The following is a 14,354-nucleotide window of genomic DNA, read 5'->3' as shown; positions in this document are numbered from 1 at the left end:
GGATCTTATCGCCCTGCTCAGGTTTAGACACTTAGCCAAACACTGGGCCTAACCCTCAGGCTTGTGGCATTGCTAACCCCCATCCTTCAACCACTGCATGCTCTTCAAAGTCTCCCAGTTTAACCATTAAACATACTAGATTTACAGCTTCTCTGCTTGATATTCCAGTTTTAAAACGAGATCATTCTTTTTACCATATGTTGGTTTCCTGTAAAACTTTCTGGAGGAGTATGTCCCTTTAAGAGTGCTCTGCGGTGGATACTTGTGTAATTCCAGGTGCTAGTGAACCCTGTGTTTCACCAGGTGCAGCACAGGGTCATTACTAAGGTATTTGTTTTCCAGATTACACAGAAAGGCCTAGGATTATAGAAATGTTATCCATGTCCCCTATCTGTCTGTGAGGCCGGGATCTCTGCATGCAGCCTGCTGTGGAGTCTGCTCCACAGTTTGCCCTGTTTGCTGTCAAGCCTGCTGGAGACGAAGGCATGACAATTTTCAATTCTTTGACACTTCTTGATACCGTATGTTTCAGAAATGTAAATTTCCAAAATTCAGATACCTGCTGATTCAGATTTCAGGCAGATAATATTGTGCATCCCTACTTGCTTTCCCATGCATAAAATTTGTCTTCTGGGACCTGCAGCAATTTTTTTGTCCATCTGCTCTCGCACGTAACAATGTCAAAACCGCCTGCTCCCCCAAGATTTGCATTGGATCCTGCGGGACCTGCAGGATCTCGCTCCCAATGCACCCTTTTAGTTTTGACCTTGGATTGAACAAAAAATATGACTGAGCAAAGAGGCAGAACAAAACTCTAAGAACTTAATTTTTCTTTTGTCACATTAATTTGGTCTCAAGAAATGAATACATTATCATTGGATGCATGAGGGATGCACGATATTATCTGCCTGAAGGTCACTAGTTGAGAACCACTGCCTTAGACCACAGCCTAGAGCAACCATGTTGTTCTGGGGAGCCAGAACCTTTACCTTCCTCCTATGTCTCTCTTTCAACTGGCACTCAGTGTGTTGATCAGTTTCAGAAGCAGCAGTGGTAATGACATCTCCCTGTTCACCCCTATCAGTGCAGTTTATGTGGTTTTAGGTGACAGGGTGAGTGAGCAGAGCTGAGACATGATTGGGTGGTTAGAGAATGTGTGTGGGGCTGAGAGGTGGGGGTGGTGGGTATTTTAGCCATGACCAATGGTTGCTGTTACACTTGATCTCTCCAAAACATTTACATAAAGCCCCACATATGTGATAATAAACCGTTTTATCATTGGCCGCCAATCAATAATGTGGCTTCTTCAGGTTTAATATTTCAATGATATTGATCATTTTAACAGCTATGTTTGTGGTCGGCTCGACTTAACTGCTGAGCTGCGGGAAGGTGTGGATGTGTACATGTGTATGGTAGCATGTGATCTGGCTGTGTTACTTTAGCTTTTCAGAATGTCAGGCATGCTAGCATTGTCACTATACCTGAATTTTAAGCTAGTAATAAAGCAGCAATACCTGCTTTGATATCACTCTAGCAAAAATAAAAGCCCTGGTCCATCAATGTTGGGAAATTCATTGTTTTTTAATTGCAGGCAGTTTCCAGTACAGTGTCTTAACTGTACAAATGTATTGACAGCGTTAATGTTGGCAATGTATTTATGCAATTTGTGCAAACCGCTGTTGCATTCTCTCTTTATCTCATGGCAGCCTTGGATTAAAAGGTGACTGAATTTCAGTGCACCGGTAGTCGAGTGGTTAAGGCGCATGCCACATACACAGGAGACCCGGGTTCGAATCTGGCCTGTGGCACCATTTCCTGCATGTCTCTCCCCGTTCTCTCCCCTGTTTCCGACTCTATCCACTGTCCTATCAAAAAAAGGCCAAAAATAAATTAAAAAAAAAAAAGGTGACTGAATTTTTAAAAATTGTATCTTTCTGATACTGTCCCTCCTCAAAATATCAGATCTTACCATCTCTGAAAATACCAAAATGTCAGAGATTTTGACGACCTTAATGCATACACAAGCATCCCCTTTCAAAATGTAGAGCAGCATGATTCTATATTTGACCTCTGGCCAGCTTTGCAGTCCTCTGTACAAAGTGTTCTTTCCTTTACTGTCCAAACAACAGCATTGCTAAACAAGATGGTCATGGTCATTGGTTCTCCTAACCTCACCCTGCCACCCTCATCCTGTGAGAGCATATGAAACAGAGTGAGTGCAAACAGAAGCTTTGAAAGCACTGTAGTTTGCAGATTTCACTTCCATCCTCTCCAGAGAGAACGTCTGCTCCCCGCAGATATAAATAGGGAGCAGATTTGATAATTAATAGAAATGAAGGTCGTGAAGCTGGAAGGCTTTGATCAGCATATTTCCCCCTTGTCCCTGACCTTTCATTGGACATGTGTCTCCAGCTCTCATTCTCTTCTAGCTCTGTATCTCAAGTTCACTTGCCTCTCTTTATCCATTTTCCTGCTAATCTGCAAACACTACAAGAACATAGTCAAAGCTACTTTATATCTGCAAATATCTTCATGGGATTTTTTGACTTTTTCGAAATCTTCCCAAGCATCATGATTTTCAGATTGATTCGTGCCAGACAGACCAGGTTACAAAGTATCAAATGTTCCCTGAGCCTCTCTGCATTCCTTACTATGGGAAAGTGAGCACTGCATGCTAAAGGCTGTGAGGTTCCATGTCAGACTGTTGCAAATCATTCAATATCCATGTCTGTTGGTTAAAATTGAGCAGAAATGGTGGATGTGTATCTAACTAATCTGATAAAAATGTAAAAGACGCAGCTTGAAGTTATCTCTCTTTTCTCTCTCTCTCTCTCTCTCTCTTTGCAATTTTACAGGCACCCCGCTGTGTTTAGTGTGTACACTGTGAGCGCTCTGTGCAGTGGGTTGCCTGGGGGTGAACGCAAGCTTGTGCCCGATAGCCTTTGTCTGATTATACATCAACACCTTAATTTGAAAGATAATTAATGCTCTTATAAATTATAAAGCATTCTAAATAAACCACATGGGACATAACAGGAAAATAATGCGATGTTTTCTGTCAATAGGGTTGATAAAGAAATCTAGCATTCACCTTCTTTATTAAGAAGCAACATTTCTAAAATCCTTCCTTGGTTGTTTACTTCAAAATCTGGTGTTCACAGAATTTGCCACATCATTTTTATTAAGTTCTCTAGAACTTTTTGTAAACATTTTCCATGTTTTACTTGGACTGTTGGAAAAAAGTAAAGCTTCCATGTTTATGAGACATATTTTGTTTGCTTTCTCTTTACATCTTCTCAGTTGAGTAAAATAATACGAGCCTTCTCACGTTTGTACTGCTAGTGTGCCACAGAAGCCCCCCATGCTGGTTGCTAATTGGCGGGAGACTGGGAGCTTCCTGCTGCGTGTTCGCTGCTTCCCTTTGCTTTGCCACCCCACCAGGTCTTCCACCAACACTCTGCACAACCCAGTAATTAACCCACAGCTAATTAACTACTTCTAATTACACCGGCACGCTGTTTCTATCACACCCTCCAAAACTGAGGGAACACTAATGCATGTGCCAATCCCCTCTGGAGGACTTTGGGAAGTTAACGCTGAGCTCTGATCAGATCATTTAATCAGACATAGCTTGTGTATGGGTGTGATATACAGTCCTGCTCTGTGATCTCACTGCTCTGCTTTAAATCACTTTTCTTCCGTTCTGCAACACATAATGGATTAGGAGAATTTGATGGTGCTCCTTAAAGGGTAAAATCATTTTCAAGCTTCTATTTCAGGTCTATTAACAAAGGAGGCAATTGATACTACAAACAAATCAATTTAGCCTGTTCTGGCCTGTATAACTAGTGCAAAACGGTTACTAAAATTGAGTGCTGAGAGAATAAAACAATCAGTACATTGCCTCCTGAGTATTTGAGTTTCCTCCTATTGTAATCAGCAAGAATTATTTTAGCTGTATGAGATATATTTGTTTTAAAGCTACTTTGATCATCAAGGACCTACAAAGCATTTATGAAACCTTCTAACTACTTTATAGAATACCAACAGTGTCAGCTGCTGTAACTGTTCTTGCTTCTATCTCAGAGAAATACTCCCAGACGTCCCAGTGACCGGCCCCCTTTTGCTCACACAGCCATGTAAACACACAGCACAGCTCTCGCTCTGCCTCAGACTCAACACAGCCACGGCTATTTCTGTTCCACAGACTGATAGCTCCTACTGAAGATCATTGATTTTACGGGAAGCCCTGTTTACAGGCTGAGTGCCATCGACCTGAGGTGACTTTTTGCCTCCTGCAGTTCGAGCAATACTGAAGCACCCTTATGTCTGCATTAGCAGAAAAGCAGACAGAATATTTACAGCACACAATAAACAACAATGCTCTACATGGTTAATTGCCTGATTTACAGTGTTCTGGAAAAAACTGAACAAGAGCTTTGTGTTCCTGTGATAATAATGGTGTATTGTCTATCAGAGTTTGGCTTTTAACTCTGTGACAAAGATACCCTGTGACCGCAGTCTTGGACAATGAGTGATGATATGCATTTTCCCTGTCAGCCTTCTTGAATCATTGCTATTGTTTCTGATGGACTAAGAAGTAAAATAGCTGATTGCAAGATATTTTTTATTTTGCATATAAGTTATCTTGTGAGTCAAGTCTGCTTTCACACCAAAATTTCCCCATGCAGTTGAATTTTAGGTTATTCAATCACATAGGCCCTAGGTTGAACTGGAGAGAAAGAAAAGAGACACTTGTGCTGCAGTGTTAGAAATGTAAATCCACTCACTGTAAGAGCCCAGTGTTAAAACCAGAATTTACTAAGTCATGTCTGGCATTAAAACGGGTTTAAGGGTGCAATGCATGCACGCTTTTATTGGTGATTAATTGGAACAAACCTTGGAGATAAACCCCATGCCTCTCCCCGCCTGAGGACTACAATGGTTCCCCCATCAATGAGCATGTCCCTAGTGCAACATCAAAGGCCTTCCCCTGCTTTATCAATAAGAACCTTTCCTTCCCACATCTTCCTGTAACTTGCTTAGCGTTCACGCCATTGATTTTCCAATAAGCGCCCCTTACCCTGCGGTGGCTGGCCAGGCTCAGTGATGGCTCAGAAACCAGACAGAGACAGGCAACATCACTGAGGGACAATTGAAAATCAGATCTGGTGTATTGTTAGAGCTCCTCTAGGCGTATTAAGAAGCATCCTTTTCCTTGCTATAAGGAGGTGTTCTCTCGCTGCTACCATGTATATGGATAGACAAGGGTCACGGCTGCATCACACCAGTAACCCAGCAGCATTCTTAGCAGGGGTTTCGGCAGAGTTAATTCCCCTAGGAAAGTCTAGCAAGCAGGGTACTCAGGAGGGCAGGCTAGGCCTTCAGGCAGGTATGAGATATGCTTATAATCAGATGTTGTTTTAGCCTTAAAAGGGACATATTATGCAAAAAATCCTTTTTCAGGCTTTTCTAACAAAAATATGTGCCCCTGGCCTGTCCACAATCCCCTCAAATACTAGAAAACTCCATTCCCTTCTACCCTTTCTTTCTCCACCTTTCAGAAAATGTGTGCTAAAATAAGCCATTCTCAGATTTTACCCTCATGATGTCACATGGGGTGTAAGCACCCGCCCCCAGGTTTGGTTGGCCCTCCCCGCTTGGAAGAAAGTTCCACACTCCTCTCCTGATCTTCCTCTCAGCTGCCAGCTGAGATGCCGGATAGCTCAGTGGGTTACCCTGCTGTCTTTTGTCTGGGAGATTGATGGTTTGAATCCCAGTCAGGTCCTAAACTTTGGATAGAAGTGTCTGTGACATTGTAACATCAGGAGTGCCACATCCATTTCCTGAGAGGGGTGTGGTCAGGGGCAGAGTCAGACAGTTAATTACAATTTCAAGCCACAGACACAGAAATGGCTCATTCTGAGAAGGAATGAAACAGAGGGGTTTTTAGACATGAAAAAATCCAGTACAGGAGTTTTTTTTCAACAACAAGCTTCACAGGCATGTTTTTGGGACCTCTGAGACCAACATAAACTTGTCTTTAAAGGGTTAAATATGTCCCCTTTATATTCCTCCTGAATATAAATCCTACCTAAAAACAGGACCCATAACTTAAAAACTGTCTCATTTACATCCACAAATCCAGATCCACTGTATGACAGCATCTGTATGGACTGAGACCTTTTAACACAGGACTTTTAAACTGTTTTAGAAAAGAGACAGTGGAAGCAAAGGGGCTCAGGTATAAATCCTTTGAAGGCAGGTGGCAGCAGGAGCGTGAGTTCTCCAGTCATCTGCATTCTCTCCCTCTGATCAGCTCAGGAATTCAGCCTTTTCATCCCTCTGATCATCTCTTATTGTCAACTGAGGCTTGTTTTGTCTGCATACAGCCTTCTTATTGTCAACTCAGAGGGCCCACATTCAAAATTATGAGCTGATTCAAGGGGAGAGGCCATGGCAGGATGACTTGTTTTGTTAAAGCAGCACAAGTGCCAGTAAGCAAAACAAAATAGTAACTTTTTTATTCATTAAACTTGTATAACACCACTCAGCAGTAGTCACCTTTAGTGGGCTGCTCCATCATTTTGATTTGTGGTTATTAACACAGTCAGCACACAGAGACACTGGCCTCCTCCACTTCCCCTCGTCTTCGACCGCGTCTCTTTGTCTGTCTCCCGGACTTGTTTAGTGCCTCCCAGAGATTAAAGCTTTTCCTGCTTTAAACAGGTGTCACTGAGCCAGGCAGACCTCCAAGAGACAAACAGCGTTATATCAGTTGGCCCATCTGCGACTTGCCGACTCCAGACGATCCCATTGCTCATCAGTAACCACTGCAGGTTATTGAATTACACCATCTTGATTTTAAAGGACAATCCTGTTTTCTGTAAGCAGTGGACACACCAAGCTGGCTCAAAGCTCCAGCACTGATCGAGAGCCTTCGTGTTATCCTGTCCACTGCTAATTGCTTCAGGTATCCTCACAGCAGTAATGGGACTGGACGGGGGCATATCCTCACTACAGTACACTGGAGCTGCTCTTTTCCAGACTCAGGATTATGCAATGATAAGAGTCACAAACTTTGGAGACCAATTTTGACGAATAGTCTTAAGTAGTGGTTGTGAAGGTTGTCAATACTTTCAATATCCTGATGATTTTCAATGCCATGTGTTTTTCAACATTACAAAAAGTACAAAAATAAGGCAATATATCACAATGGCATCAGTGGTGCAATATGAACATACTTTAAAGAAATTATTTTTCACTCATTTACTTTTTAAATGGGGTGCCAAGTAAAACGGCCGAGCTTTCACACCATATTGACACAGTCAGATGTTGCTCCAGCACATTACTCCGACTGCCATGTTTCACTGCAGGGACGGCATTTTTGGGTTATACTCCTCTCCCCTCTTTCTCCCAACTAAAGCAACATCTTTACGGCCAAAGAGCTTTGATGTCATCTCACCTAAGGACATGTTTCCAGTATGCATAATCCTTCTCCAGGTTGTCCTTACAATGCTTCAGTTCGACTTGAATGTGTCTCTTCTGCAGAATTGGAGTTTTCCTTGGTTCTCACAATCCATTCCTGTTCAGGGCTCGAGTGAATGTCTAGTTTGAGACTACTTCCTGACTTGGTTAAGTCATTCACTAGTAACTTGGCAGTTGTTCTGGGGTCTCTAGACACATGTCTCACTAGCTTTCTTTCCAGAGTCTTTGAAATCTTTCTCTTTCTGTACTGTTCTCTTTGAATTTCCTGCTCCAGCTCTTGAAACCTGGAAATGCTGTGTGCAAAGTAAAATAATGTAAGCATCCAAAATAGAACTATTATGTCTGGAAAAGCTATGTTAAAAATTCCTCATCTGTTCCCTCAATATTTTTAATATTGCACTATATCGAGGGAGGAAAAACTAATGCAATGGCCGTTTTTGCTAGTGTCCTGTAGCCCTATACCAAAGCTTCAAAATAAACTACACCTATTTCATATAACAAGCATGTAGGTAAGAACTGAATCCTTAGAAAATGGTAAAAGCTCCTGCACACAGTCTTTGCCGCACAATTTAATTGGCAAAATTCCAGCACCAAAACAGTTCAGAAAGTTGGCATGACTACTTGTAATTGTTGATGACCCTATACTGAGAGCTTAGGACTTCTTTTTTGACATTTCTGTATCAAAAAAGGCATCAATATCATTTGATTTTTACTAATATTGAATTGAAGTTAGAATTCTGGCCGTTTAAAAGCCTTTAGTTGTGCAAGTGGGCTTTAAAGTTCCCAGGCCTGGTTGAGACAGGCAGAGGAATCTGGAGGAGGGGCTGATGGGATAGATTACAGGATGAGGTGTGAAACACTCTTTCTCAGACGCCCAGACTTTTCCTATGAGGCTGTTCTTAAAGACAAGTAGCATTTTCTTTTTTTTTTTCCATGTCATTTTGTGCAGTTTATCCACGTGCCTTCAGTTTGAAGAATCATTGTCTGTTTGACGTATGGTATTTTTTTCCTGCATTACTCTGCATGCCCTCAGTCCATTTGTGTGAAATGACTGTTGAGCTCATAGCGTCTTATTAATGGAGCAGATAATAAATACTGACCATAAGGACCAGTATCCCCTCACTCAATATGGCAGCCATCTCTAAATCATGTCCGGCTGTACAAAGCAATCTTGTTAATAAGGCAGCCAGTCTGATATCTTTCATTTTAAATGCAAAGCAAGGCGGGGGTCACTGGGGTTAGGTTTCACTGTGTACAACAAAAGAGCATGAGCTGTACTAACTGCATGTTTGTCCCCAAATGTAACAATAACATCCAAGTCATATTTGCAGCCATGCTGTTTTAGTTCCTTATTGCTTTAAAATTATTTCTTTATATTACTTTGTTTATAGTTTGCTCTTCTGACTCCTTATTCTGAACTCCAAATAGAGAAGCAACTGCTTTTTCCTAGACTGGAGAGGTCTCAGGTATGTTGTGTAGGAGGCGAGCTTCATCAGACATTCATGGAGCTGCAGACAGACATTATCAATCTCTTCTCTCTCTTAGTGGTTAATATGTGAGGCTGTGGGGGTAGACTCCATTCTGATCACAGCTGAAATTTGCATCCCTAAGTAAATAAGTAAATAAATCAAGTGCAAGCAGTGAACGTGCTAATCAACCGGGACATGGCAGTAAGCATGGTGCCGGGAAACTTTGCTCATGTAATATTCAGCACTGGTGGGTTAAAGGGCAGCCCGGAGTTATTGGTTTCAGCCCGATTGCCCCCTTTAATCAATGTTGGCTGCATCCCTTTAATAAAATTATTAGCTCAGCAGTATCTTGCGCTATCATTTTATCTCTTCTGCGCTTTAAATTGCAGCCTGTGTTGGGCCTCTCAGATGCTCGGGGCATGGCCAGCTCCCGAAAGCTCAGATCCCATTTATTATTTCAGAGGCGGAGGATGGCTGGACTGTTTGAAACCAGGCTGAGCGTGGAGGTTATTGGATGGAAGATCTAAACACAGCTGCATGAAGTCCCAACCCAGCTCATGTATTTTCGGCTCATAGAAAATACTGCCTTTTTATTACTCTTGTTAAAGTTCAGACATCTGTATCAATAATGAACATGTATTATATCATTCTCATGTGTGCACACCTTGAAGTTGTAGTGATAATGGGGATATTGTTAAGAATAGCTGTTTTTAGTTGCAGTTTTTCAGTTATGTAAATGTACAATGTGCTGATGGGTGGCTTCTCAGCGTCTAATTATCTCACAAGTAATCTATTTGATCCATTTAGTTTGCCTGTTTCTCCCTTTTCCTGACTGCAAGTTAATTAAAAACGGATGTAGGATTTGCAGAATATAAGATTAGGGGTGTTGTTTGGAAGGTGAAGATAAAAGATGTTACCTTCCTGATATGGCAGGAAGATGAATCATGGACGGCTTATTAGTGCTTGTCTCAGGTATTGTGTTTAAGTACCTAATCTAGTGTAATGAGCATGGTGTCATTTTTCAATTATATCTCAGCCTTTTGTCTCTCACCCATTGCAGCATACATTTGATTTTCTTCTTCCAAGGCGTCTATACATAGCACCTCTTTCAAAGTTTCTTTTTCTTTTCTGTCATTACTGGATGTCATTAATATTTGGAATTTTTAGACATTTATTATTCCAACATTTGTCTAACAAAGGAAGTTTTCTGACTCCTTATTCATATGAATATATGTTTGAATTAGATACCCTAAACACAACAGTAACCTCTTATTCTCTCTTTTTGTGTCTCCTCAGGCCTGGATGCGATGAACGCCTCATGTAGGCATCAGCATGGACAGCTGTGAGTCTCCTGTGGTTTCTGGGACAGACGATGGGCTCAGCTCTTCCCAGCAGCAGCAACCACCACAGCCCTGGAACGATCACTCTAGCTCACAGGTTCCTTGCACCAACCAGGCCCCTTCCCTGGACCCCCTGTCTCTCTCCACTCCCTACCCTTCTCAACCCCAAAACCCGAGTGCACCTTATGACAGGGTGAGAGAGCTCCAGTCCCAGCAGCAGCAGGCGAAACAGACATCACCCAAAGTCCACCGTGATAGCTCTGCCACAGGCCAGCTGCATCCTAGAAGAGAGGGAACTGAGGAAGAAGAGCAAGAAGGAGGGAGCTGCGGAGAAGAGGAAGAGTCAGAAGACTTAGACGAAATGGAGATTGACAGCTGTTTCCCAAGTCTTCAACCTTTTCCTGGGGTGCCAATGGCTTCAGGGGGAGGGGGCATGCCCACTCTTCTGCGTCATCAGCCTACGCAACAACAGGGAGCTACAGAAAGTGGGAGTGAGGAAGGAGAGGAAGAAGAGGAAGAGGAGATTAGTGATGTTGAGAACCTGACTGGAGAGATAGTCTACCAGCCAGATGGCTCAGCTTACATCGTAGAGAGCCTCAGTCAGTTGATCCAAAGTGGTGGGGGCATGGTACCCGGCCTGCTTTCCACAAACTCTCTCACCAGTGGGGGAAAACCGGGGGAACCTGCTGGGACTTCATCCACGGTCTACCCTCAGATCATTAACACGTTCCACATAGCCTCGTCCTTCGGGAAGTGGTTTGGCAATTCAGACCAAGGTTTCCCCAATACCTCAACCATGGCAGGTCTCAGCCCTGTCCTGCACAGTTTCCGTGTCTTTGATGTGCGGCACAAAAGCAACAAGGATTACCTAAACAGCGATGGGTCTGCCAAGAAGTCCTGTGTATCCAAAGATGTTCCCAACAACGTGGATTTCTCCAAATTTGATGGGCTAGCCCTTTATGGCAAGGGTAAGCCCATTCTCATGTGTTTTCTCTGCAAGCTGTCCTTTGGCTATGCGCGTTCCTTTGCCACTCATGCTGTTCATGACCACCGCATGACACTGTGTGAGGATGAGCGTCAGCTGCTGGGGGACAAGCATGCATCTGCCATCATCCAGGGCATTGGGAAGGACAAAGAGCCCCTCATCAGTTTCCTGGAACCAAAAAATAAGAGCACTCCTCTGCCACCTACCCTTCTCCCCATTAACCCTGGTCAGAGCTTCTATGGCACGTTTAGTGGTGTCCATTTGGAGCCTGGAAGCAGCAGTGGGGGCGGTGAGACCGTCCTAAACAAAGATTCTGACTCTAGCCTCCAGCAACAGCAACAGACCCAACTAAGCTCGGCCCTTTCTCTTGGAGGGCTGAACATCCCCAAAGCATCCACTCTTACCTCATCCCCAGGCTCTGCCAAAGACTCCAGTGCCCTGCCCAAACAGGGAGGGAGAACAGAGGAGCCTGTTGGGAAAGAGTTAGCATGCCAGGGAGAGGATGGGGACACTGAGGGACATGAAAGCAAGGAGCATCTATCGAGCCAAATAGGGGGCTCGGAAGAAGAACTGTTATTAGGGGAGGAGGAAGACGAGGTGGAGGCAGGAAGCACTGCAGTGGCCTGTAGTGATAACAGTAGCAGTGGCGGAGGTGAAGCAAGGGAACCAGCTGTCTCAAACCAAAGCATTTCCAAATCTCCTTTATTAATGCCTAGTAGCACTCTCCAGCCTTCTGCCTGCACCTCTGCAGTCAGTTCCACACTCAACAGCAAAGCCCCCGCTTCCACTTCCTCCTCTGTCAGAAAAGAGGGTTCAGCTGCCGATGGTGGGGGGAGGACCTCAGAGCTCCCTCTGAGCTTTAACTGCCAGGGATCCACTGTTCCCATGGCAATGGCGGCAGCTGCCGTCAGAAGGAGTGAGGATGAAACTGCTGGCACTTCCTCCTCACCTCTGTCCTCCAATGCTGCTGCTGATGAAAGTGCCAATCGAGATAGTGCCACAGCTCCAGAACCAAATGATTGCCCGGCAGAGGGAGAGGAGGAAAATGGAGCCCTTCTGCACCATCACCACATGCACCACCACCATCATCATCACCTCCACCCTTCATCACATGGTCACTCCCACCCACTTCCAGGTGGTTCCTGTGACCTAACAGGGATGGGCGAGTGTTCACAGAACCACGGGCCTGGTGGCAGTGGAGGGAGTGGGGTAGAATGCCCAAAATGTGACACTGTCTTAGGATCCTCACGCTCTTTAGGTGGTCATATGACTATGATGCATTCTCGCAATTCATGTAAGACACTTAAGTGTCCAAAATGCAACTGGCATTACAAATACCAGCAGACGTTGGAGGCCCACATGAAAGAGAAGCACCCAGACTCTGGAGGCTCCTGTATGTATTGCAGCAGTGGTCAGAGTCATCCTCGTTTGGCTCGTGGGGAAAGTTATACCTGTGGATACAAGCCCTTTCGGTGTGAGGTATGTAGCAAAGAAATGTGGAAGTACTTTTTTGTTGTTTTTTCAAATGGTTGTAATTAAAGTTGCTTTTGTGTTGCTGATTTATCGAGGCATTCAGACTTATGTAAGAGATTTACTAATATTTTAATGAAACAAATGTAACTGTTTTCATTTCAATAGAAACTGTTATGTATTTTGTAGGTTTGTAACTACTCAACGACCACAAAGGGCAACCTAAGCATCCACATGCAGTCGGACAAGCACCTGAACAACATGCAGACACTGCAGAATGGAGGCTCCATTGGCTCTGCGCAGGAGCAAGTGTTTGGACATAACCCAGGAGGAGTGGTGGCTGTCCCCTCAGTGACCCAGGCCAGTAGCCATCACCCTCCCCACCACCATCCTACGCAGTCCTCCACCCATATGGCTGGACCGTGTGGGGCCCCCTCCCCGACCAAGCCGAAGAACAAACCAAGTTGGCGATGTGAGGTATGCGACTATGAAACCAACGTTGCACGGAACCTACGTATCCACATGACCAGTGAGAAGCACATGCACAACATGATGCTGCTCCAGCAGAATGTGAGTCAGATGCAGCATGGCCGACTTGGCTTGGGAGCCATGCCTTCGCCTTCTGAGGCTGAGCTTTACCAATATTACCTGACCCAGAACATGGGCCTTCCACCAGGCCTTAAGATTGACCCAGCAGGAGCTGAAGCCCAGTTTTTGATGGGGGGTTTTCATCTTGATCCCAACATGGCTGCCCTGGCCCCTGCACTTGGTGAGTCCCATTATCCTTTACTTATGCACAGATATGCCACAAGTTGGAACAAAATGTACAAATTGAAATTGGCATCAACTTAGATTAATCTCAATTCTTTGATTTTTCTACTGAACATCATTAATGTCATTTTCTGTTGCTGGGTTACACACCAATCTTACAGACATAATAGCGTTACATTTTCTCATTCCACTGCTGCAATACAAGGCAAAGCATCCATTTATAGTTTGATGGTTAAATGAATATATGTCTGCCATATTAAACTTGCCGTTATTTCCTTTTTTTTTACCAGCAGAATGTCACTAAAGCATAAATAGTGTGACGTTAGAGTTGATCTATTCAAAAAAATTTGCTTAGGGTCATCACTCCAGAATCTCACAGATTCCATTATTAAAGTTACATGCTTATAGACAAAAAGCCTATGTGCAATACCTAAATCCTCCATCCGTATTATAACCTTGTGAAGCACAAGGTTAGAATGCCAAGTATTTAGTTAACCCATTTAGTCGTAAATGTGAAAAGTAGTATACCAAAGCCCAGGCATGATTCATTTTTTCTTCTCATACAGTTACCTAAGTTAGTGGTTCCCAAAGGGAGGGTTGGGACCCCTAGTGGGTCTCTAGGCACCAAAGGGGTGTCATGGGATGCTTTCCAAGGGAAATTTGAAATGACTTAAAGGTAGACTATACGATTTTTTTTTTCCACTAGGTGTTGTAGGAGAGCAAAGCCTTGAAAATGTAATCAAAGAGGAGTTTTTTACACACCTCCAACACTTTGAAGCCTTCCCCTTTAGCCACTTTAGCTTCTGTTGATCCTAAACACCGATCATATAC

At 43.7% G+C, this 14,354-nt stretch overlaps 1 protein-coding gene across 4 annotated transcripts in view; it reads left to right on the top strand.

Moving 5' to 3' along the window:
- The window catches only part of zfhx3 (zinc finger homeobox 3), a 460,260-nt gene that overhangs the window by 337,136 nt on the left and 108,770 nt on the right, over positions 1–14,354 (top strand). For 3 of the 4 annotated variants that reach the window (XM_041786249.1, XM_041786267.1, XM_041786242.1), the window contains 2 exons: positions 10,254–12,761; positions 12,942–13,521. In XM_041786249.1, coding sequence (XP_041642183.1) covers positions 10,290–12,761; positions 12,942–13,521 — 3,052 coding nt within the window. In that variant the 5' untranslated portion in view covers positions 10,254–10,289. Of the gene's footprint in view, positions 1–3,380; positions 3,442–10,253; positions 12,762–12,941; positions 13,522–14,354 lie in introns of those variants that run through there. The other variant, XM_041786258.1, reaches the window with a different exon arrangement.

This window comes from Cheilinus undulatus, linkage group 1 (assembly GCF_018320785.1).
Source record: "Cheilinus undulatus linkage group 1, ASM1832078v1, whole genome shotgun sequence".
NCBI classification, from domain to species: Eukaryota; Metazoa; Chordata; class Actinopteri; order Labriformes; family Labridae; genus Cheilinus; species Cheilinus undulatus.
The sequence above is the reverse complement of the archived record's forward strand: the minus strand, read 5'-3'. Positions and strand labels throughout refer to the sequence as shown.